General features: G+C 41.4%; 4 protein-coding genes across 8 annotated transcripts in view; all 4 read left to right on the top strand.

Moving 5' to 3' along the window:
• The first annotated feature begins 7 nt into the window (after positions 1–7).
• LOC130699389 (PEST proteolytic signal-containing nuclear protein-like) lies at positions 8–653 on the top strand. The gene is given in 4 exon segments (XM_057521743.1): positions 8–30; positions 32–218; positions 309–430; positions 490–653. Coding segments are annotated over 4 exon segments (453 nt in total). The 3' UTR covers positions 611–653.
• Positions 654–811: 158 nt separating this feature from the next.
• Positions 812–2,426, top strand: LOC130699374 (uncharacterized). Its single transcript, XM_057521725.2, has 4 exons — positions 812–1,057; positions 1,121–1,285; positions 1,353–1,798; positions 1,864–2,426. Exons 1-4 carry the CDS (start codon positions 1,010–1,012, stop codon positions 2,372–2,374), a joined length of 1,170 nt encoding a protein of 389 aa, XP_057377708.1. The 5' UTR covers positions 812–1,009; the 3' UTR covers positions 2,375–2,426.
• A 142-nt stretch (positions 2,427–2,568) lies between these two features.
• On the top strand, positions 2,569–5,719 carry LOC130699353 (sorting nexin-2-like). Its single transcript, XM_057521698.2, has 11 exons — positions 2,569–2,703; positions 2,893–3,174; positions 3,243–3,302; positions 3,386–3,620; positions 3,733–3,894; positions 3,961–4,082; positions 4,155–4,361; positions 4,420–4,512; positions 4,575–4,718; positions 4,839–4,991; positions 5,121–5,719. Exons 1-11 carry the CDS (start codon positions 2,629–2,631, stop codon positions 5,169–5,171), a joined length of 1,584 nt encoding a protein of 527 aa, XP_057377681.1. The 5' UTR covers positions 2,569–2,628; the 3' UTR covers positions 5,172–5,719.
• A 1,801-nt stretch (positions 5,720–7,520) lies between these two features.
• Positions 7,521–25,963, top strand: part of LOC130699336 (small conductance calcium-activated potassium channel protein-like) — a 43,773-nt gene continuing 25,330 nt past the window's right edge. For 3 of the 5 annotated variants that reach the window (XM_059496062.1, XM_057521670.2, XM_059496061.1), the window contains exon 1: positions 7,521–7,706. The gene's annotated coding sequence lies outside the window, so the exon portion shown is untranslated. The remainder of the gene's footprint in view (positions 7,707–25,963) is intronic. The other 2 variants (XM_057521672.2, XM_057521671.2) reach the window with 1 other exon arrangement.

Genomic DNA, 25,963 nt, shown 5'->3' with positions numbered 1-25,963 from the left:
TGGTTAAATGGTCTTATCTCACGTTCGACAGTTTCTCCCTTGATTCAGGTTCAAAAACCGTGGAGCCAAAAGAAGCACGTTCGTTAAAGCGTGCTGGTGAGCGAAGTGATGAAGAGGACAGCAAAGATGCTTCAAAAAAATCAAAACATATTGTTGATTTGAAAGCACCTGTATCACATAATAAAGGCCTAACAATCAAACTGAAGCAGCCTGCTACTGTAAGTACTGTAATAATGGTTTCAGAAAAAAATATTTTAAAACAAAATAAAAACAATGAATATTTCTTATTTGTTTTATTGCAATTTTAGAAAAAATCTGAACCCAAACCAGAGCTTGTAAAGAAGGCCTCTGTGTTTGGAGAAAGTAGTGACAGTGATGAAGCAGAAGAAATGCCACCTGAAGCAAGAATGAGGATGAAAAACATTGGAAGGTAAAGAACAAAGAATGTGTTTTAAGTGATTTGTTGAGGTCTCACCCAGAAATTTTCAGGGATACCCAAACATCTGCTGGGCCAAATTCATTTGGAAAAACAAGACAAGGCTTTTGTGACTCTAAGAAAGTTTTTGAACGTCAAATGAAAAAGGTCATTGAAGAAAATTCTAGTGAATAAATTTCACGTATGTCGGTGATCTAATAAATAACTGTGTTTCTGACTTTTCTCGTTATTCAATTTTAAATTTTATTTCCATCACGTCTACGAAATGCTTCCGTTCGTATTCTGTGCTTTCATTGTCATCTAACGGTCAAATCGAAAAATACATTTAAAGTTTAAAGATGGCGGTGCAGTTCTGTCGATTTGGGGGCCATGGCTCCAAAGGGAACATGCCTGTGTTTTGATGGTTTTAACATCCAATGTTAAGTAGGTAGTATTTGAATTTGAATAACTTCAGGTTATGCAAGACAAAAATTTTGCGCACTTATATTGTTGCATGTATAAAGCGTGACTTTCTTGTTACAAGTCATCACGAGTATGGAACATGCTTAGTGTTGTGAGATTTGTTGTCGCGGTATGATTCGTATGAATAAAATACTACCAAAATTGTTTGCAGGCAATATGGTAAAGTTCACAATTTGTAAATAAATATCAGTATCTCCAATAATTGAATGAACTTTGTATTAGGTCAAACATGTTTTCTTAATACATCTCATTTCACATTTGGAGTTTGTCATGATTTGGTTGGTGACCATGCTCAAACTAAATGACTACTGGATTGTAACTGGATGCAGTGAAAATTTACCAACAGAACTGATTTACTATTTATACATAGTAGACCAAATGTACCAGGTACGTTGGTACACCAACAATAAATTTGCTTCACTACTTACCTGAAATTTGTATGCCATTATTTCAGAAATCACTTATTTGGATTGGGCTAGGATGCTCAGTCATTATAAATTATTCTGCCTTTATTAAAAGAATTTTTCCGGCATGGAATGTAGCCTTAGGTTCATTGTGGATTATTTTGCTTCTTTTGGTCTCTCCTGTGTGGGAAATAAGCATATCATTGATTCTTTGTGCTGTTGCAACTGTCCAGCTCATTCTTGGACTTTCAGCGAAAAAATCAAAACAAGCATTTTACAAACCAAAAACTAAAATACTTGAAACTTCAATGTCAAACCCTTCTCGGTTAAGTGCTCCAAATCCACCATGTGATCTGGATTTGAGCAAGTTGGACATAGGATCAGCAAGAAAAAGGAACAATTGTACTCCTCTTGCTTCTCCAGTGGTCCAATCATCAGGTTTTGCAAAGCCTAGGCCTCTTATCTCACCGTCTAGACTATCCTCATCGAGTATCATGTACTACCGCTAGTTAAAATTTTATTTTACAATTTCAAATTATTTCTGATGCTTAATTACTGCAGATCATCTCCCGACACCAATCTGACGAAAGCCTCTTGGGTTGCTGGCGGCTATTGGCAAGGCGACAACTGGCCGTCCTCCACGTTTTCGTCACCAAATCATAATTCACCTCTCACGCGTTCTTCCAGTCAGAGTTCTGGATTTGGCTCAGTCCAAACTGGCCTTTTAAATCGCAGCCCACCAGATTCAAGACCAGACTCAACACTGGAAGATATTGACCGATTTTCAGTTTTTTCTGATAACCTCGATCCTCGACATGTTGATTCAAGCTTACGGTTTCAAGAAAATTCACCTTGCTTGTATCAGTACCCTAGTAACGAATTATCGCGGAAGTCGCTGGTATCATCGATTTCATCCACCAATGCTTCTGTACATCACACTCCAGTTGCCCCTTTAACCACCCAGTGGTCTTGGTTACCTTTCATGCTTGGATTCAGTCTGGCTATTAATTTGTGTGGTTTGACGTATTTTGGATTTTTACACTCTTCCAAAGTTGCGAACGTAGTTACTTGAACTGCATTCTTACAACGTAATTGGAAATAAATGCTGTTCGGGTGAAAAATTTTTGTTACAGAACTATCTGTATTCATATTTCCATTCATACGCATCGCTTACTTTGGAGCAAGTAAAGGGCAAAAAATTATTCGGAAAATATACTTTGCCCCAGTAAAATTTTCTGACTTAAACGTTCGGATCTTGTCGCTAGATGTCATGGTTATAATTTTTCTCTGCTGAAATGCAAAAACGTACCCATAAACAGTTGAAAAATGGCAGACGATAGACACGCACCGAAACTTGATGATGAATCTAACGACGACGATTTATTTGCTTCGGCAATTGAGGTAAGCTTTTATTCACTGACAATCCACATTACAACAAGTGCACACTGTGATTCTGTGATAATTGTTCCGATTTATTTGGTGTCATACGGTTCTGGTTTAAAAATCAATGTCCGCGTGCAGGATCCGCCCCCGTCACACTTCCCTGAAATTTCGCAGTTTGATTGAAAAAAACCTTTATTGTTTTTACAGATAAAAGTTGAAGCCAAAGCAGACATTTCCTTAGAAGATGATAGGTCAAATGGTTTGTCTCCTATTGAAGAACAATCTCACAATTTGTCAGCTGTCGATGAGATAGACTTAAACTCAGATAGTGAATACAAAGATGGTGTTCCTGACATTAAAGCAAAGATTGAACTGAGATCGGAACCTGAAGACATATTTGAAGATATTCCTGACCCGAAAGAAGTACATGGTGAAACAATGGCAGGGCATTCAACCTTGGAAACACTGGTAACATCTCCAAGAACACAGGTGTAACATATTTACTCTACCATTTAATGTGCCAGGAATTTTTTGATAGTAACATTAACCATTTTTAGAGTTGTAATGCTTACCATACTGGGACCATAATTGAAGACGACAAAATTACCACTGCAGAGGTATATTTTTCTTTCCATGCTATGTACAGTTTATTTCTATTTTTAAAAATCATGATTTTTTTGCGTTATTTTTGAATTTTTAGGATGATGGCAAATTTATTACAATCAGTGTAAAAGACCCCCAAAAAATCGGCGATGGAATTTCTTCTTTTCTTACATATAACGTAGTTACCCGCACGAATATTGGGTTATTCAGGAAAACCGAAATGATTGTATCCCGACGTTTTTCGGATTTCCTTGGATTGCACGATAAACTGGCGGAGAAGTACTTGCATAAAGGTCGCTTGGTGCCAGCCCCTCCAGAGAAGAATGTTGTTGGTATGTTTCTATCCGTAGCTAGATTGTGCTTTGCCCAACTTCTCAGTTTAATATTTACAACTAAACCTATGAACTACCCAGTTGTAAATATAAGTTTGAATACTTCTTTCAGGTACTACAAAAGTAAAAATGGCTGGTGGTCAAACTGAACACGAGGGCAAGTTGCCGGAATTTGTTGAACGCCGCAGGGCGGCCCTGGAGCGGTACCTTATCCGCATTGCTATTCATCCCGTTTTTCAAGTAGATCCTGATTTCCGGGAATTCTTAGAATGTGGTACGCACACTCTTTATTCTCCCTTCGTTACTTGCTGACAATATCGTATGCTTTTGGTTTTGACAGAGGACGAATTGCCACGAGCGTCGAATACGTCTGCCCTCAGTGGAGCTGGAGTCTTAAGACTCTTTAATCGCATGGGGGAAACAGTAACCAAAATTGCTTTTAAGATGGGTGAATCTGATCCCGTACGTTTTATTTATTTTACGTTACATTTTAATGCTCAATTAAACGTTTACAATTTCTCAAATGGAAACCAGTGGTTTGAAGAACGACACCAACAGCTGGAAACGCTAGAATCTCAATTCCGCCGACTGCAGGCTTCTTTGGAAGGCTTGTACAGTCATCGACGTGAGTTGGCGTTTGCAACTGCTGCCCTAGGCAAAGGGCTAGCCCTACTTAGTAATGGCGAGGATCATGCAGGATTATCGAGGGCCCTTGCCAAGATGGCCGAACTCCATGATAAAGTAATAGATTACATTTTGCTTAAAAACTGAAAATTAACTGTTTCAACCGATTTTAAAGTTAGAAGGCGTTCACAATGAGCAGTCCAATGCGGATTTTTACATTTTGCATGAACTCATTAAGGACTACTTGTCGCTTTTGGGTGTTGTGAAGGTAAAAATCTTTACTATTCGGATAGTAGTTATAAATTATTGAGTTTTACGTGTTGATTACAGGACGTGTTTCACGAACGTGTGAAAGCCTTCCAGACATGGCAGCACGCTCAGCAAATGTTGGCCAAAAAGCGCGAAGCGGTTGATCGATGGGAATCGACTGGTCGTTCTGACAAAGTTGCTCCTGCTAAAGATGAAGTCCTAGAGGTAAGAGGGGTATAAGTAAATGTCTGGGGTTTCTGATGTGCTGCACTTCGCAGATGAGCCACATTTGCCCACAAAATAGTGGACTTGTCTTGATGTTTGACCAACCTGAATTTGATTTAGTGGGAGGCTAAAGTCAATCGAAGCCAAGAAGAATTTGATGTCATTTCCAAGGCCATCAAAAAGGAGCTGGAGCGTTTTGAACTCCAACGCGTTAAGGACTTTAAGGCAGCCTTCATATCGTACTTGGAAGCGCAGATGAAAGCTCAGGACAAAGTAAGTGATCATTTTTTTTTCTGGTTCTTGCTTTAAAAAAATAGGGGGAGCCATTCTTAACTCAAGAGTGTAGCATTCGGTAGACGAAGACGAGGCTTTAATGAAATTGCCTTGTGCATTTTATCGTAGATCATTGAACATTGGGAGACGTACATGCCTGAGGCCAAAGCTATCGCTTAAAGGAGCACCATTCTACCGATCATGCAAATGTGGCGGTGCTACTCTGCGTTTTCTTATCATGGCGTTGTGTTCGTCGATGTCTATTCATTTCCGTGAGCATGTGAGAAAGCCAACTTTTTTACGTGGATCTTGATTTTGATTTCTCTAAAGTTTAATAATTCCGTTTCGTAACATTCTGTTTATTCCTCTTTCTCGTTGCAAAAGACTAGTGTGCCTTGCGTGATTCGGATGTGCGTCTTCTTTGCCTCCCCCATCTTTTGCCTTCCCTTCTCTTCTTTCACCCATTCACAACCACATCCAATCAACCGAGTGTCGTCATAGCAACGAGAACCCATATGCTTTCCCGACCCTTCCTGTTGTTTTCTTCGTCCCTCTCTTCCGTCATGAAATACCCGTGTACCCCCCCCCCAAAAAACACTAATGTTGTTTTCTTTTTACGTCAGTTTTTGTCACTGCTCTAGCAGCGTATAGAATTTAAAGCGTCATCCAGAATGTATTCAACGTTTATTTGAAAAAATTGTCAATTAAATTGTTCCAGTTGGCTCGAGTCATGTCCTTAACAAATTTGATCAAACAGCACAATTTTAAAGGAAACATTTCGGCGTGGCTCGTGGCCATGATTGCATGAAGTCTCGTGGTTTTCAAGTCCTGAATGTGAACCGAAGTCATCTGTTGGATGTTCACGTCATCATCCTAAGAGCCGCGTAGGCGCCACCAACTCGTCTTGTTTTCTTTCGCTGACACCCACACTTAACTGTGTGTCACTCTCTCCAACTGGGTCACGTTGCATCGGAGAGAAGCCGCTGCGTTACGTCTGCGATATGGAGGATTGATACGAAGACTAACTATAGCAGATGAGAAGAGGGGCCAGCTTGGACGAGAAATCGATAAAGAGATTATGTCGCGTAGCATTCGAATGGAATTGGAGTCGAGTCGACACTTGTGTGGCTCGAGGCCCATCTCGCGATCAAACAGGTGTTCGCTCTACGCGGAACAATCGAACAAGTGCAGGAGAAAGGAACCAATTCGCCTTTTTCTTCGTGGAAATGGCTAACCAATCCCGACCCAGGTGACTTGTCTTTCTGCTCTATTTCTAATTATTACCATTTGAACGTCTAACTTAGTTGTTTCTTGCTTTTCACGTAGGAAGTGTTGGCACCTGCCCTTCCGCACGGATTTATTCCCGAACATCCGAAATACGAGGCGAAACGACGTCCATCACCATCTTTCACTTAAGCTGAATGTGTTTTGACGGTTGTTGTATGTGACAAAGTTGCAACTGTGACAGCGGTACGACATCGCTTGTTGCTACGGATACCTGCGCGCATAGTCGTATCATTGTCTTCTCCTTTGAAAGGTCAAACGAAGTTAATCGATAGATAGTGCTTCTTTTTTTCCTCGTTGGCTTTTCTTGTACATGCCTATGCTCCTAATGGCCTCCCCACTTTATGCATCGCATAAAATGGCAAGTCCTCAATCAACCTCTCCTTCAATTTCATGTTCGTGTGTTTTTTTCGTGTTTACCGAAAGGTCTCGTCGATCCGGCCTTCTCAAATTCGGTTCACCATTATTTCTAACTTACATCCTTCCCTCTGAATTTTGCCTGGAAAATCGGGGAATTCGATCGAACTAATTCAATTTACGGCATACCCTTTCCCACTTGGTCCCTTACGACAAGCAAGCTCATGAGAGGTAAAGTCCGTTCTATTTAGCACTACACTTGAAAGAAGCAATGATTTCTTTGCGGCCCAACTAGCCTTACCTCCTTGTTCTACGTACAGGAGTTGTTAGGTGTAGTGCTGGCCAAGAACAAAAATATGTCGACCCTCTTTGTCGTGATATTTACCTGCAAGTTACACTGGGGAGAATGAAGTTACAAGAGAGGGGACAATTGAGTGGTGGACCAAAACAAGAAAAGCAAAATTCTGAGTCTAGAACGAGGATGCGCGAGCATGGTGGTGAAGCGTCGTGTAGGCTACGCGCCGTCGCCACGACAGCAGCAACAGCGCAGAAGGAGGAGGCGGGAGGAACCCATACCACCACCACCACCACTAGCTGAAACCAAATACAGAGTAAATATAACGTTGTCTTACCGGCGACCTGCCCTTCAGTATATTGCTCACCTCGTACAGATAGAGGCCGGTATATTTACGCTCTTTTCAGTTTTCTTTTTTTTTATTCGGCTACTATTATTAGCTCAAATTTATTTTATTTTTATTTTTATCACATCTCGTTTTATTGAGGAGAAAGCAAAATGCCAAAAGCATGTACTGATGATATTTTGCTATTTGAAAATCCAGGTTCGGAAAGCTGAGCTGTTGCTACTATTGGACAAACTTTATTCCACTTGATTCGAGTTGATGGCCGAGGAAGAATCATCGCCACGCAAATAGAAGTGAGTGACCGCGTGCAGCTCATCTAGACTTCGTTCGATTGGCCGTGCAACCCGCAGAAACGGCTGGCGCTCGGAGCGTTAAGATTCATCGTACGGCGGCCCTCTCCGTCGAGCGTTTATTGTCATCATGGATGCCGTCGGTAAGTCCCGATCTTGTATATATATATTTTTTTTCTCGATTACGCGTGACGCTATCGTGAATGTGTTTTTTTTTGCTCGCGCCGAGCTCGTCGTTTTTGATTGCGTGTGGGATCTACGTAGCATTTATTCCGTCACGAATCAGATCTGCACCAACCCGTTTGCCCTTCCTGATGGAAGATAACTAGCGCGTGTCGTATTTACGTCAACATGTCTGCAAAAAAGAAACGCGTCCCCGTCGTGATTTTCTTTAACCGGCCGGGATTATAACATCGAAAGATCGTATCGCTAAGTGCAGCGTTGCCATGCGACCTGCTTTATTTATGTTTTAACTAGAGTGGAGGGGAGGGGGTGGAGAACACGCGCCGCGATTTTGTTGCTCTTTCATCTATTTGATTTCTCTTCCTTGTCCGCTGTCCTACCTTTCCACCCTGCTCCCGCTAGCGTCCTCCTTTTAGGCTCGGTTTATTTGCCATCAATCAATAGATAGAGCGATCGATTCTTTGTGTCGCCAACGTGTGGCTGTCTATTAGAAATTGCCGTTTCTCATTTTCTATTCATCCCCAAGGTTGTTGTTGACATTGTCCGCGTTCGAGTTGATCACGTTCCGTTTTTCGGCAGCTTTCAGATTGAGAGTGGGATTGCGTTTTTTTTTTCACAAAAAAGTAGCTGACTTTCATCTGTGCTTCTTCCGCTTTGTTTTCTCTCGAACGCTTTTTAATCCGCTCAGCGGATTGCCGAGAAATCCTTTTTCCAAGCGTTTTTCTTTTGTTATCGATGCGTGATGGATGAAAGAAAGAAATCCAATTTTTTCAACGACCCCTCCTTTATTTTTTTTCATTTTAAAGTATGGGTTTCCAATCTAATGAGATCAACCGAAAAAAAAAGAGGGAAAGTTTATTTTGAAGTGTTCCATCTTTGATGGCGAATGCGCAACACTTGGCTCCATGCGACGGGTTCACTAAACGAAAGGAATGATATTTTGCGTCCTTTTTATTTGTTCTTCTCGTAAAGATGTTTTCTTTATTGATGAGTCGCGGACGTGTAGACGGACATGGTCCGCTTGTTTTTGTTATCGTCTCATTTGCGACTGTTGCCTTTTCGTGTTTTTTTTCCCTCCGCATCCTGTCTGATGTCGTTTTCTGTCGCCTCCAAAATGCATGGGCTTGGGAGACATAACGGTCTGGGTGAGCAGACCGTGAATTACGTAACTAAAAAGACGTACGCGTTGATGGCTCATTAGCAGAAAACTCACATTTCTCTTTCGCACTTTTCGAGTCCAGCAATGGCCAATTTTTTTTTGTTTTTCGATTTCTTGTTTTCTAAATGAAGAATTTTTTGCGTGTTTTTATTCCACATCATTGCACCAAATGCTTATTTGGGTTTGAATAGTTTGAGAGAAGAGCCGCGCAACTTGACACGAATCAATGGATAGCAGTGAAGCACACGCTCTTTGTCCATCGTGCATACATCAATTTCATTTTTCTTTGCATCTTCGTAGTTTTTCTTGCGTCTCTTTGTACATCGATGGCGTCGACCGACGCGACGCTTAAGACTAGCTCTCTAGTCTGATCGAATATTTTTCTTTGACTGCACGTCTGCTGCATTTTGCTTGGCGATATCGTTTATTTGTTTATGTATTCTTTTATCTTCTTTAATTTCGTTTTCGTTTTTCATTCCGCGTTCGCGTCGCGCGTTCGCACACAAATTCTGAAAGGAAAATAGGATTATTGCCATACGTCTTTGCGAGATAGCCTTCGTCACCCACGTTTGGCATTCGTCGATTTAAATCTCGCACATTTTTTTCCTTCTCATTCTTCCCTTTCCCTGCGCTCGTCTATTTCGATTATTGCATTTCCATTTTTTTTTCTCCTTTCCCTCCTTTCATTGAGACGTTTCTTTGCTCTTGATCTCTCAAAGGCTAAAACTGTTCAGGGAGTCGTTGATCAAGAGACGGACTCTTTTAAGAGTTCCAGTTGCCATAGGAGCGAGATAGCAAACATGGCAGACGTGAGAAAAGAGGCGGGCCTCTACAGGAGGATAGAACTCTGAGTGACTTTGGCGATGATTTCATCAAATTTCTCTTTGAAGGCAACTCGCAACTTTTATCTTTGTTTCTGAATGGTCCTAGTGGAGCGCGATGTCGGGTCTCTTCTTTTCGATATAGTCTTGAAAAGCAAAAAAAAAAAAGAAAAATTTGAGTGAAGAAAGGTGAGGGTCTGTCCATCGTTCTGCAAGTTCTTCCGGTGTGTGCGTAGAAAGAATAAAGAAAAAAAAAAAGGTGGAACCGAACTTGTTATCCGACACTAATGACGACTGATGCACTGACAGTTTGTGCAACGTGCAGTGTCGGTGACCGCCCATCTACTACGTTACACGGCGCTAGGCTCATACACACACACGCTCCCCTAGTTAACGTCATCATTAATGCAGGAATGAGGTGTCGTGGCCGGAATTTTCACCGTAATCGATAAGCCCAATTATGTGGGGTGTTACCCTTTCTCGCAACGAGCCCCCACTTTACAGTCTATTCATCTCCCCTAGCTTCAACGCTTTCGATGGATGTACTTGGCCGTGTAGGCTCTTGCGAACAACGAGCCCTTGACGATGTTTTTTTTTTTGATTATATGCTTTCACTAAACACATGTTCAAACGAGGTAAACGAGCGTCCGCGACATAATTAAGAAAATGGATTTTTTTTTTATGTTTGTGCCCGATTGGAAAACGTTTTTTCGTGTCGAAAAAAAAATTGGCGAAAGAGTAGTGATTCAACTGCCGTGAAGGCGTCTGCATGTCGATCGCACATTTTGCGGGTTCTTTATTTATTTATTTTTAAGATGGCATGTCAAGATGAAAACATGCAATGTAATCCCGTTGCAAATCGTATGAACATGTCATGTATTTGTACGTGTTCCAAAACAAGGTAACAGACTCTATGTGTGTGCCTCAGTCGCCGAGACACCAAAAGTGTACACGGGTCGCCCAATGCGAATAGTTGAACTTGTTCAAGCGAGCGGCTTCTCTTGTTGTTGATGGACAGCGATTGGGCGTGGTTGGATCAGTTGTTGATCGGCTGCGCCTTTTTTTGATTGGCTGTATAGCGAAAACCCCAACGCTTTTGCATCCCGTTGTCGCGCACCCATAACGACCGCCGAATAACGATCCAGCAAAGACATGACGATGGCCATCTCGCGTCTTAGAACAGGACGATGCCTCGGTTGAAATTATTTATTTAAATTCAGACATCTTAAAAGTTAATTCAGTCTACTCTTATCTGCGCTATTACACAAGACGGATAAAAAACACGATGTGGTCGTACTTGCCCAGCAAACCGATTTCCCCTTCGTCTTGAGAAATGCGGCGAGCTTTCTACACGGCTGGTTCAATGTCATGTGTTTGTCTTGTTAGCTGTCGCTGTCTCATTTTAATGGAAACAATGTGTCTCGCCACAAAGACGTCGGCAATAGTTTCCGTTCCGTGGTGATATTGTCTGCCAGCAAAGTTGGTGCCGACGATATGAAGTCCCGGGTCCCTCCGTTGGGACAGAGGGATAGACTAACTTTTTTGCGTGAACTGTTCCTGTTTTATTCCTTTCACATTGCGTACGTTAGTGAGTTGATGAAGAACTTGATCTCGACGGGGGGTGACTATCTGTTTTTTTTTGTTTTTTTTCTATCCCGTTGAGACGCAAGTCGATAAGACTACCAAAGTCAGTTTTATCCGTCCCGGCTGTGCTTTTTATTCTGCCCGTCCTTTTTTTTTTTTTTCTTTCTTGTTCACGTCGGTAGTATTTATCTTGACATTTTTTCTTTGTTCTTTATTATTTTTTGTATTATATGCCCTATCTTTCTTTTCTGGGGTGGGGTAGGGAGTAGCTTTAGCGCATTGGAAACCTCGAAAATTTAACGTGTCCAATCGCGTGTGATTTTCAATTGATTCTGTCTCTTTTTGAAATGGGCTAGCGTCGCGGCGATGAATAACCCTTCCTTTTTTTTTCTATTTCATTTTATTTGAACAACACCAGGCAGGAGGTCAAGCAAGATCGATGGGCAATAGGTCGCATTGCTTGTCAAATCGATCTTAAATCACGATATCCTAGGCTGTAAATAAAGGCCGCTGCCGGCCATGACTCTAGCTGAGAGTGCCAAAAGCAGTCAAATTGAGCAAGACAAACAGCTTTGACTCCCCTCCCGACGTGCATTTCTCTTTTGAAACAAAACAAACAATAGAAAAATAACAGTAGCAAAAAAAAAAAAAGAGAAAGATACAACAAATTTATTCGTTTTGTCTTTCTTCGAAGAACACAAGGGAGGGGGAGAAAAAATGTTCTTTTCCGTCCTTTTTCATTTCGCTGCTTTGCCTTCGTGATTTTTATGAGCGCCACCACGCCATATCGTTTGTGATGGAGTCGAGTGTCAGTGAGAAAGGGAGGGGGGGGGGGAGTATATGTCTCGTGTCTGCGTTCATGTTCAAATCGAAAGGGGGGGGGGGGGGGTAGGGATCCCATGCTATTTGATGGCTTTCGTGTTTGTGTTATTTCTTCAATTCCGAATACACGAAGAAGAAGATGCTAGGGAGAGAGAGAAAGAGTAAAAGAAAATAAAGTGCAACCGAACCGAGCCCCAGTGTGTTTGAGAAGGAGAAATAAGGAAATGTGTCGTGATGTAGTTTCTCAGTCTGCTTCGTTGATTACAAAGAGCTTTTGCATTCCCCCCTTTCTCCGGTGAGCTCTGGAGGAAAGGCGGCAGTTTTCATTTTCATTCTCGTGGAAGTTTTGCAGCCGCCTCAAGAGTTTCAAGCAATATGATGTTGACTGCAACTTTTCCGTTTCCCAAGTTATAAACTCATCCGCTTTCGCCGTCGTCATCCCCACTAGCCTTGGCTTTGGCTTTTCCTCATTGTTTATTTGTCGCCATAACAACGTAAGAAACAGTAGTGGGGAGGGGGGGGAAAACGAATTTTCTCGCCAGATAGCGTAGAGGATTTTTTTTTTTTTTTTTTAATTTCCGTCGGCTTCTGTTTACATAATGCTCCATCTATATTGTGTCAGATCGTTTAGACGTTTTTCTTTGCCCCGTATACTACGCTTCACACTTCCTTTTGTTTGGCACTTTTGTTGCATTCCCGTCCTCGAGCTCCCAAAAAAAAAAAAAAAAAAAGAAACCGCCCATCGTTTCGGGGCTGATTGGCTATCTACTTTTGGGGCCGCATCTGTCAAAACAAACAATTGGATATACCGGGGTCCAACTGAAACGGCCAAAGCAAAAACGAATAAACGTTTACGTATTGCGTACAGGCTTTACCGCGTTAGCATTTACTCTGATGCGAGGGAACGAACAGATGAGATCAAATGGAGAAGATCAGAATAGACAGACGAGGGGCGAAAAGAAATGCTGTTACTGACGTTGAGCAACTGGGAAGGCTAGTCGACTAGTGATGGGACGGCGCGTTCAATCACAAAGTGTCAGCCGACGGGACGACAGACAAATGGAGATGGAACGAGATAACGATGAAACGCGCTAGTTGGAATGCGAAAACAAATGAAGAGCAATTGCGTAAAACCCAAACGAATCACGCACCAAATTACTTTAAATTGTTGTCTTCGTGTAAATATAATTTTTTTTCCTGCGTGAAGAGGGAAAAGCTGAAATGCGCTGTGTGTAGGACCTTTGCAGACTGGGTGACAGTTGAACGGAAAGAAACAGCTGGTTAACAAAGGACGAGGGCTTTGGTCACACAGTGCGGAACGCGAACAGCTGCGTGAAATATGTAGCAACTGTGTGTTGCGTATTCCCCATTTATCTCGTCCTTTTTTTTGAATTATGGATCATTGTCCGTGTATATCTTGTTATACCGGTTGTTATCCAGCAAAACAAATAGAGCCGTTCTATTAGATACGCAGGATTTGAACAACTGTGTGTCGTACAACACACAGTGCACACATTGCCTTGATTTTTTTTTTCCCGATTTTTCTTGTGTGATTGAACAGTTGCTCCTGGCAACTCATCATTAAGTAAAGATGAATAGATAGTATATCCAAACTGGTACGGCCTGTAGAAAAAAAAAGAAAATAACGAGTTCTCAAATGCTGCAGTCATTTCCGACCACTTTCTCCCATTTCCTGCGTTCCCATTTTGCCGTCGGTTGCCCATTTTTCTTTTAACTTGCTCTTAATCGACGTTGACCAGTTTTAGTGTCGACATTCTTCCGAATGTCCCGGGGTTTCCCTTTTTATTTTTGCGTTCTCGTTTATTTGTTTCCCGCAACAGCTGATTGAAATAGTTTTACCTACGTTTGGCCTTTTGTGTTGGTGGGCACTAGGGCACCAGAGCACGCAAGAGAGGCAAAAGAGAGCACGGTTGAGTTGGCTCTGACTTAATTCAACAGTAAATTTAATTCACGCCTGTCCCGTTCGATTCAAACAAGCTAGAAGGTCGAATGCCAATCCCATCGCTCGTTCTATCCTTCCCCCTTTTTACGTTCCGTTCTTTAAGTGACGTAATTCCATCATTTTCTTTCATGCTTTGATGAACGCGTAGTTAATAGACTTTCATTTTTTTTTAGTTTCTGCTTCCATCATTTGGCTTTTATTTCCATTTGATTTGCTGCTCATTTGAGTCTTGGTCGTTCATAACTTGGCCTCGCAATCAACCGATCTTTTCATTATTTGATTTCCTTCGTATCGTTGCGTAATGAAAGGCTTTTTTCTGTTCTTTCTGGCACGCGGTCAATGTGTGTGAAGCCAGGCTTTTGATGGAAACAGCTCTATTGATAATCGTGATCATGTAGCCCCCCAAATGTTTCAGTTCGGCATTTTTTTCTCCCGATTTTGCTTCTTTTCATGATTTGACGAGAAATGTGGGGGGGGGGCGTTAGACTCCGCCCTTCGTTACATTGACGCAAGGAACAAACAAACCAGAATGACATCAACATATGCTAGTGTATCGTTTTGCAACCGGGATCACCGATTGCAAAAGGAACGGAATCAAAGTTTTATCCAATAGCAAAAAGTCTTTTCATCTTAGGTTATCTCATTCAGCATTTTCATTTGAAACGACGTAATGTGTGTGTTGGAAGGTTACGGAACTTGTGGTCTCAATAGCCAGGAATCGTAAAGAACAAGATCGATACAAAGAAACGGAAAAAGTAGGGCAAATGCGGATCAAAACTAAGAAAAAGACGGAAGGAAAGGGCGAAAGGAAAACAAAAATGTATAAATAAGACCGGGAAAATATATCCAGCACTTAAACGTAGTAAGAAAAATAGTAATAAAAGATTCCGGAAAGCAGTAGTAGGCGGAAGCGAATATGATGTTCGCTTGCTGAAGCGTAGCGCATTAAGCGATGAGTGGAGGGAAGTGGTCAGTTTGAGGAACAACATTTGCGGACAGGATTGAAGAGTAGTAACGTATCTGCCGCTCGTCTGTTCCCGTAATTGTTGCCGAAACGATGGTAAAGACGGAAAGCTGAGTAATTCAGGAGGTCTATAAAATATGCGTCTTTTGCTTACGTTGTGCACTTGGACGATGTGTCCTTTGGAAACCCGCACTTGTGGTAAGGTTCCGTTTAGTGTGGTGAAGTCGAGCTCGAAAAGACAACATTGTCCTTATGGCCTACTGATCTTGACTTTCAAGCTTATTGAGAACGTTGCTATGTTTATGTCTACTTCGTAACGGCTAGAAACTTAGTGGCCAGCCCTGCTGTAAAGGCTTTTTGATTGAAGTAGGAACGCATGACACACGCACGTTAATTAGTTGTCCGTGCGGAATACATTTAAACGGCAAATTGCGGAAACCGTTGCATTCGTGCGAAAACTTGAAGGAAATAAATTGGTAGCGAAGTCTAAAAAAAATAAAAAAAAAAGGTTTTTCTAGTACGCGTCGCCATGTTGGTCAACCGGCCATCAAAAGAAAATGTGGAAAACTGAATTATTTTGCGTGTTCTGAGGGAATGGAACAACATGTTTCTATGTTTTTTTTTTATCTCTTTTTTTTTTTCCTATTGCGCTATTTTTTTTCGCTTCTTGAATTTCTTTAAATTTTGGATTCCACTCGCGGTCTTTCGCATGTGTTGATTTGCCCGTCCCTAACAACCGTCGTTGGTCTGTCAAAAAGGCCTGGCACTGGACACTTTGTGCTGGGCCAAGTTATTTCCCTTACTTTTTTTTTTTTTACGGCACCGCCATGGTATTTCTTATGTTAATCTCAAACCTCTTCTTTTTTTTTTTTTCTTAAAAAAAGCGTTGAAAAAGAAAATATAACCAGTCCTCCCCTCACGAAACTGGACGTCCTATTTGACCGCGATCTAATTATAAAAATGGTGAGAAAACGTATACGCAGCGTTATTTACCAAACAAACTCGAGGGGCCATTGTGGCCACGTTTGAAAAATATTTTCACACAAGATTATGTTTTTCTCTTGGAATTATTTTCTCCCCCCCCCCCCCCGTCTGGCTTTATTGGCGTCGTCTAGCTGTGTGACGTCAAGGGCCGCCCACAGAAAAGAAAATAACGGTAATCGGCAACGAAATATCACCCTAAAAAAAAAAGGCGTTTGTGTGTATACTCATGTGGGCCTCTTCCTGGTGACCAAGAAAAAACTATGGACTCTGCTCCGCCTTTTTCCTCTACCCTTATAAGGGGCTCTTGAGTCATCGATCGTTGGGCGTTGGGGCATTGGGATGCCCGTAGTGTCTCATATTACTCGGTCCATCTAACACACACACACACACATAGAAAATAGAAAAAAAAGGGGTGGAAAAAAGATACGTGTATGTACATAGGGGAAAAGTCTTGATTGTTGTCGTTCCGAGTTTCGTCATCGCGTTCGGATCGAAATCGGGTACCAGGTCCCCCCCCCCCCTTTTTTTTCATGGCGTATTTTAGATCATGCTACAGTGTTCACGCTCCTTTTGGGAGATTCCCGTGCACGATAGGGTCCCCAATTCAACCATTTCCATTCGAATCCCACTATCGATTCTTTTGTTTTTTATTTTTCGATCCTCAAGATGTTGTTTTTCCAGCCCTTTTTTTTTTTTACTTGGCTTTTTTTTATTTGTTGTTTGGTTTTTTTTTTCGACGACTGGAACGAGAGCGTTCTTGATTCGTTTGCGTTTCATTTTCTTGATGGATTTTCACTTGTTTTTCTTTTTTTTTTCTACGGAATTGCTTTGCATATTTGTTTCGTTTTTATTCCTTTTAACAAGACGAAATGGTACAGACCATCATTTCGGTAATGGGTTTGTTGTGAAATTTTTTTTTGTATGCGTCTTTTTGAAATAATGAGGTGATTCGCTCGGGCTATTTTTAACAAAAAAACGTAGGACCTTCGCCCTCATTTTGCTTTTATTTGCTTTTTCTGAATTTGATTTGCACAGTGCCATTCTATCCATTTCGTAACAATATTGCCGACCATATTGTCAACAAGCGCTTGTCCTGAAAATAGAATAAGCCAAAAATAATAATAAATACTGAGCGTTATTGTTTAGTCCCAAATGTGAGGCGCCGTTTCGGCGAAAAAAATTGTTTTTCTTTCCGTTTTTAGTTGGCCAGCCCCATTTGTTTGGTTTCTTGCTTGGGAAATGTTTCGTCGATCGATTTATTTCCCCGTTTTTTTTTTCCATAGCAGCCTGTTTTCCGTTCTCTTCCATAACCTATGACACTGTCGTTCCAATCGAATAGGCGGTTTGTTGTGTTTGGAACACGAGAAAGCGACACAGCTGTCTATTTTTGTACCCCCCCCCCCCCCCCCCCCAAAAAAAAAAAAAAATGCGGCAATCCGGATGGTTGTATTCAGTTTGATGACCTTGTAGACCTTCAACAATTCCATCAATTCGTGTAACTATTTGAATACGTATAGTGCGTTTCGACTAAAACGATTATCGATTGCAGCGTTCACGTCACGTCTTCACCGTTATCGGTTAACCTCTCGAGACTTTCGGGAGAAGCTTCGTAGTTTCGTTTTGTGCGGAATGGCTATCTGTTTAGGAAAGAAAAAGAAAAGGTCAACTGTTTCGTTGGCAAACTCAGCAATAGGTAACAAAAGGGATTACATGTCTCACAGTCTCTAAAATAGACGCTGTGGTGTAACATTTTTGTCTTTTCAATTCTTGCATCATTTAAATGATCAAAGTTGTGCACGAAATCCTTGGTGAAACTTGCGTCCACGTACCTCGGATCAATGAAGGCTTACCAATATGTCCCTGGTCGAAAATGGGAAGGAAAAGTTTGGTCGGACACCAAAAGAGACTTTTCCTTGAAAGCAGAGTACACACAGCGTGAGCGTGAGGGTTCTCGGTGCGGGAAAAAACGAGCGAGCATATATATTGCTTGTTATTGCATCCTATGGATCAGCGGGGCCTATCGTATTTTCCTCGTTTAAGTCCACATTGTAAGTAGCTCCGTGAAACTTAAGGTGAGACGTGAACGAAGAAGAATATCAACGGCGTTCACTGGAACGACAGTGTCAATAGAAACACGATCACTCTTGTTTCTAGTCGAGCGCAGAGACGTAAAACAGCCGAGGAACGGTCGTAGTAGCCAAGTCTATTGACACTTAAAGAAGTTTAAGTTTTTTTCTTTTGTTTCAAATGAACTGCTATTCTTGCATCGCTGAACTCCACAAGAAGAATAGAGTTGATGATCTTTGAAGATCCCTTGTTTTTCTTTGTTACATCGTTCAGTGGCATTCCTTAAAAACGAAAATGATTTTCACTGGAGGCTTTCGTTCGGTCGTACAATACGAATGCGTTGGAAAGCTTTCTTTTTGAGTTAGCCGCAGGACGTAGGTCGCGAGGTACACTGTCTCGACATCATTGCGTAATGTAGATATGATGTCACGTAGCAGTATTGCTTTAGATAGCTTAGGCGCAAAGAGTGTGTGGCAATTTTCCTTTTTGGAAATAGACGAGGTCCATGTTTCTGTCTGATCCGGCTTAACGTTGCCGGTTCCGTTCTATTTCAATCGCTTGCTTCCATTCTTCACTCTTTCACGCGACTCTCTGTGTACATTAAACCCATTATGCTTAACGGCCGTAATGTAGGCTTTGGCGGAAAGATCCTCTAGTGGAAATCGGGCAGCTTATGATCATTCGTTTTTGTGTCAAATTCTTTTAAGATTCAAGAAGAAGAGATTCATTTAAGATTAAAGACTGGCGGAAATATAGTGCAAAATAAAAATGGGTCCTAACGAAACGTTTACGAGATTCAATCGACTCACGTCCATTTATCTAGCGGCTTCGTTCTTCTTCTTTTTCTTGTTGCCTACATTTCCTGGAAATACTCGTATTTTTAAACCAGAGTTTTAACAAGTTTTGGCCAGTTGGTTTGCTGTTTGGTTTCTCATCGCAGAGAGACTGCGTTGCAATATTTATTATGTCCGACAGTGAATGAAAGACTCTCTGAACAGCTAAAAGCTGAGGGTAAAAAAAAAGGGCCTTCTTCTTTATTACTTGTGTCATATTGTAGATAAATTGTGATGTTTGCTGAGCGTGCAAGCGAATGATGATGGGGAGGGAGAGAAAAATGAAAAAGAGTAAATAACTCAAGACTCGGAATAGAAGTTTGTTGTACCCTCGAGTTTCGATTTCAGTAAAGAAACGCGGCTCGCGATGGATGTAACGTAGCGATTTCTATTCTTTCCTGCAGTCCCGCGTTCGCTTCGAGCTGCCGTTGCAATTCATCGTGCGTGCTATTCCCCCGTTCTCTCCATTTCTCTTTTGACTTTTTGTTTGATGGTGGCGGTATGATCACTAAAAGTTCTATGCGTTTCTTCTTTTTTTATCGTTTGTGTGCTCTGGCGAACGTTTTCTCTCCCCCATTTTCAAACGTTTGCGGTTGCAACATTGGAAGTCTTTTATTATTATTATTATTTGTTCCCGTGGGTGAAAGCAATATGAGACTGGCTTAATAAACGAGCGAACGTTTCGATCGATTAGTTATTAGACGAGTACTTAACATGAAAGAGATCGAAGTACGTATTGAAAAACGTGAGACCTTTTTCGTGTTACGATCCCATTTCGCCGTCCTTCGTTCATCTTTGTGCTATTGTTCGTTGCAATAGCCGTCCTATTTGCATTAGTTTTTAACCACTCGTGGCATTTGCGGAAGAATTTCAATCAAGACTTTTGAAACGCGAGGTTTCATATCCTGTTTTCCTTCTTTTGTCTTTTTTTTAATGATGACATCGATTCGAATAGACTATCATTGCTTGCATATCTCAATTACCTTTTTTATATACCCCGTGTGTGGTTGGATTCGTGTGGAGAAAGGTATTTGTAGGTCTGACGGGGACCCAATCCAATTACATTTATTACAAGACCTCCCTTTACTACCTGTGTGCATGTCTCCAAACATACGGTATGTAACAAGATGGAATATCGATAGAAGCAAATGGGATAGGGGAAGCCCCATCGTAACTTGAAATATAGCTGCAGTGGATCAATGAAATGAAATAAGGAAAAGAAAGAATTGCGTACATCTTGATGTGCATTCGTTAAGTTGAAAAAGAATATTTTCGGTGAGGGATGAACTCAGACTTTTACGCGATGCAATTCTTCTGTACTGTGTATTCCTCGTTCTTTATTTCGGTAGGTGAGGAAAGGTTGGATGTCGTTCACGTTTTGTGTTGGTCGTCTTGCATTTATGTAGCGTTGACGTGACATCTGTGCTGGCCACAGTCTTAGCGGCTCAATCGTTAATCAACTTGCTTGGATACGTAATATCTATAGAAGCAAAGCTCTCGCTACTAAACCCAGCCGGTGGGTGCCTTTCGCCCATAATTGATCGGTTGCCCCTTTTTTTTTTTCTTTTGTCTTTGTACGCTCACGCACAGTGTCAGTGAACTCGAGGGTTAGGACAACAACATCAACAAAGTAGTAATGATAAAAAAAAAAGAGGTGTTACATAAGTATCCCTTTTTTTTTTTTTTTTTTTTTTAGAGCATAGTTGGTGTACGTGTGGGATAGAAGCGAGCAATAGTGTATATATATATATATAAACTAAGGCGGAAGATTGAAAGAGATGATTTACGATGGCATGCACTCTCTGGCCGACTTTATGAAACAGCCGGGCGTTCACCACAGTCGTCCGTATCTTAAGTCCCATTTTCGTTCATTTTTCTTTTTCCCCCCTCGCTTTTTCTTTATCACCTTGTGTGCTTTCCCCGGTTGCGATGCTCTTTCATATGGATGTGATGGCGCCCTCATCTTTAAATCGAGCGGTCGCTTGGGACGCTAGAAAGAATGGCTACATTTCCCTTTTTTTTTTCTTGTTTGTTGTTTGGTTGGCAAAATTTCAATAGACTAGCATCGATGTGCTATAATGGTTAGGCAATGATCGACCCCGCCCTTCTTTTCCAAAATAAAGAGAGACGACGCCTAACTTGAACGAAGGCGTGACCCTCTTTTATTTGAAGCCATTAAGTGAATGACCCTATGGTTCATGTTCGCTTGCCTTTACTGAACAATAACTTCATTGCAATATTTCAAACGGACTCAAATGTTCGATGTCACCTGTTTTTGAAGATTGCCACTCGTACCCGATGATTTGAAACTTGTTTTTTTCCAGCCTGTACGGCTTCCTATGATTGAATTAACTTGGATGCCCGTGTGCCATTCCGTTATTATGTCGGCTGGTTCCGTGACAAACAACCTTGTTCGATTGTCATTTGTTTTTGTTTGCTGATGCAACTTTTCCTAACTCATTGTTGTTGCGGGTTTCTGGAAGGCATATATTGCACGACTTGCAGTCAGGAGTAGTTGGATAGCTGTTCAGATAAGAAGTTTGAAATTTTGTTTCATAAAACAAGAGCTCCCCCTTTTGTTTTTGGGTGGTCTGGCATGTAGACATGCAGATCATCCCAATCGATTTAATCTAACCGCACTCGACTAGCACGCTATCCATCTGCCGGATGCCTCATCATAAAAAGTCACTTTTTACGTTGTGTACTTAACTACTCCGCCTGTCTGGCGTGGCGCAACCTACGTCGTACGCTCATGTCATCAATTTTGATACGTTCGAGGTTTTTCAAACGAACATTTTTTCCTTTTTTTTTCGGCCTTTTTCTTTTAATCGTCTGATGGAACAAAAGAAATCGACCAAACCTCGATGGACTTTTACAATGTTGTGGGGGAAAAAAAAGGAAGAGGTAAAAGGTACCACATCGGGATCGTTTCCGTAGCAATCTGACCGTGTGCTTCCTTTTTTTCTGGGAGGGGCGCATTTCTATAGATTTTCTTTTTTTTACTACGTTGAAGAGGAGGAAATTTAAATGTTTGCTTTAGACCTCGCCTTCCAATCATTGCATTTCTTCTAATCCTCCTTTCTTTTCGTTATTCCCTGCCTTTTGGTTGCCGTCCTTCAGCTTTTCTGTCTATACACAAGAGCGTGATTTGAAAAAAAAAATCGTACGTGATTGGATTCTGCCCGGTGGGGGTAGGCCCCACCTAGCGGTATAATAAAAGATCTTACTGAATTGCCAAGTAGGCCTAGACGGTCGTCTAGCAACTATGGAGCACAAAGTTCGTGCAACGTCACAGAACTCTATTTCCTTTTTTTCGAGATCGCCTCGTACACCGTCAGTCATCATATTGCACGAGCATACCGACGGTATGGACTCTATTGTTACCATGCGATGCATAAATAGATGATGATGACGTGTGTCATCAACAGAAATTCGTTGCTTGTGAGCTGTTTTTGACGGTGAGCCATTGCGCCTTCGCCCCCAAAACTGACTGACGACTAATTAATGAGGATCCGAGTAAAAGAAGGGAGACTCTTGATTAAGAACCAAGCGATGTTAGTTTGACGATGCCAACTATTTATATTGCATAGATCAGAAACAAAGAAGAAACTTTTCTTTTCCAGAAGAGACGAACTTTCAGGCCCGTCAACTTCCATCCTTAATGATGTCATTAGTCTCACTTGACGTAGGGACGTGTTAAATGTCGAGTTGGCAGACACACAAAGTGTAACAGTTAACACCTGGTTCTTTTTTTTTTGTCTTCCGCACAAACCGTACGTGATTTGTTTCTTTCATTGTTGGTGATTATTGGTCCGTATGCCATGCTCGCATTTGTGACGATGCGTCAATAAGGACATTGTGTACGCGTTAGACGTCAATCTAGCAACCATTATCGATCTAATCATCTCACCGGTTGGGGGGATTGGCAATGCGGAAGATGTTTCTCTCTTTCACATTCAGATCTCCTTTTTTTCATGTTGTGTGCGTTTAGGCTGTAGGTGGCATAAATTGTTTCAAATATTTGTAAATCGTTGTTAGTTGTGTAGACAATGATGTTCATTGATTTATCGATCAGCTTGGTTTCTTTAGCTAACACGCATTCGGTACGCGCCACTTCCTATCCTGTATTGTATTTCTTGTTAACCTTCGCTGTCGTGCAAACTCGTACAACGTCTAGATGAGTCTTCCCGGTAATCCTTTGGCCAAGGCCTACCAGAATACGATCGAACAGTTATAAGGGGAAACGACGTGATCGAGATAGAAGAGGTGCACAACGTGAGCAAGGGGTCTTGTTATTCGATCAAGAGAATAGCCAACTAGCGATGAAGAACAAAATAGAAAACAGAATCAATAGGATGAGGAAAAAGGGAACCTTGTTTTTTCAAAGTGGCAAAGAAAGGAAGAAGAAAATGTCAAGATGACGACTCGAAATAAGGAAGATGTGCATGAAAAGGGTTGATGTGTGCACGTTAATGAATAGCGAAACACAGTTTTGAGATGCGGATGAAAAGAATTCGTTACAGTCAAGTGGAAGGACTATCTTGACAACCGTCACGTAGACAGACTGTTTTAGTCAAGATTTCTTCCCCCTTTCTATTTTCCTAACTCATTTCCAGCTCATTTTCTCAGCGTTGCTACCGAATCATAATTAAAAACAAACGCAGACACTAAGCTTAACTCCATTGCGACAGGGACTCCTTACCCTTATCAAACGCTGCAGCGAACGTTTAACCCAAACGCATAGGTTTTATACACGTGTATTAAGCTACCCGTTACGTTAAAAAAAACAAAAAAAAAACAAGATAGGCAAAACACCGGAAAGCGCTTCAATTTCCTTTGCCATTCTGCTTACATTGTTCTTATCCCAGTAAAAAAAGAAAAACTGGTTTGAGCAAAAGAGCGTAGATTTTTGTCAACCTCGCTATGTCGTTATTCGCCGGATTGCGGATTTCCGGCCGTTGCCCCTCCACATGTGGTTAAACAGCTTTTTGTGTTCTTTTTTTTATTATTTATTTTCCCTTTTGACATTTCTTCCTCTTTTCTTATTAATAAATGAATACTTGAAAGATATGCAGTACATTCAAGTTTGTGCTGTAGTAACAGAGTCTAGATGGCTGGGGAAAAAAAGATGGCTGTTGTCAACGATTGCCTCTCCGGAGTGTTCTTTGGAAGATGGCCTTTTTCTTTTGCTGATAGGACGTGTATATCATACACTACTTTTTATAGCCGAGTTTTTGATTTCATTGTCTTTTTTCTTTTAACTCTACGAGTGCCACTACAAGAGGTAGAATTTAAACACAGTTTTCCCTTCGCGTTCGTGCCTTTTAGTTCCCAGATCGAGCCCCACAGTTAATGACACTCAAGTCCGAATCGTTCAGTTCCATCTTTGTGCAGTCTCTACGGAACAAGATCTTGCGGGAGCCGTTGCTATCGTTCGGTCATTGGCGTAGCGCCCTCCGTGCGGAATTTTCTTGAGATTACTTTGTTCGAAATGCGGTAAGGGGGGGGGGGCAGGTTCGTCGAGGCTATACCTAATAATATACCGTGAAGGACGCAAGGATTTATTCCGGCTTATTTTGCGGAATGTTATAGAGTGCGTGAAGAAAAGCCGGGAGCGATCCGTTTTCTAATTAAGGGCCCCCCCTCGGCTAGTGTGCAATTCCACGCACTTTGAATTCAACAAGTGGAACGAGCATGATGCCCGAATGGATAAAGGACAAGCCCTTAACTCTCGTACCTCTTCGTCTAACCACCGTAATCAGCCGATGCGCCATAACTCGCATCGAGAAACTCCCAAACGTATCACAGATGATCTTTAGGGCCGTGCCTCTTGAAGCAGTTTCTACCTTGATCTCCAGTCATCCTTACTGATCAGTGCGGTTCGTCGTATTATGAATTCATGCGCGGCCTTTGGTTGGGCCGTTGAGGCTTGTCTTTCTCGCTCGACTTCTCTTTGATCTATCTTCCAGAACAAGATTTTTACCTTGGTGAAATTGGGCAATCAAAAATGGAAATCGGGTGGAAGAAGCTACCGGTAATGGATGTGGTTCTTACCCGGTCGTTCTTTGATTGTTGACTTAAAAAAAAATAACCTTTTGTCTAAGTTCATTTTACTTAATGTCTATCGTAAATGTGCGGATAGCGCCCCTTAAATGCCGAGCATTTATAGACGCGTGAAAAAAGATTCAAATGAAAACTCTTATCGATTGATGAACAACTTTAGAATCTGGGGGAGTTGGATTTTCCGGATCGAAAGTTTCATAGATATTAATGAGAGTCGTATTCATTGCATTAAAAATTTTGCATTCTTTACAAATGGGAAGCGATGCGTTCATTTTTTTTTTTTTCAAATTATTTTTTGTTTTCACGCATCCATTGTTTTTGCCCTTTACGCGTCGTTGTGATGAATACTTTATTTGAATATCCTTTGAAACGTTGTCCGGGTGATTCATCGAATTTCACGCGTCCTCTTAATGCTATTTGGCTCAGTGCGTGTCATCGTGATCACTCGATCCATAAAAACTAACTGGAGGATGAAGACATGGAAATAGAGAATAAATCATGAACACCCATTTTTAAGATCGGTAGGCTGTTTGCTCGATGAATCTACATGCGTGCCAGTGACTTTTCGTGGAACCTGAAGAAAAGCCTTGCCCGAAAATCCGATCCCTCGTTCGTTTTCTTACAACTTGCACGAAAGCCGAGTATTACCCGTGAGCTCTGAAAAGATTTCGTGTCCCGTGAAAGTCTGTACAGGAGGAGCTCTCTTGAAGATGCCAACAAAAAGTAAGCTGGCTATAATTATTTCCAGCCAAACAGCAGCTCGTTTTTTTTTTTTTGCGTATTATAGGTCCATTTTTACTGGTTCAGACGAAAACTATCCCTTGTCCCGGATCTTTAAAAAAAAAAATAATTTCTTCATCCTCGTTTTTTTGTTGTTAATGTTCCATTTTCTTTTATTGTTATGTTTACAACATCCTGCGTTGTACAACTTTTGTTTTCCAAGTCTAAATTAGCATT

The sequence above is a fragment of the Daphnia carinata genome, chromosome 7 (genome assembly GCF_022539665.2).
Source record: "Daphnia carinata strain CSIRO-1 chromosome 7, CSIRO_AGI_Dcar_HiC_V3, whole genome shotgun sequence".
Lineage (NCBI taxonomy): Eukaryota > Metazoa > Arthropoda > Branchiopoda > Diplostraca > Daphniidae > Daphnia > Daphnia carinata.
The sequence above is the reverse complement of the archived record's forward strand: the minus strand, read 5'-3'. Positions and strand labels throughout refer to the sequence as shown.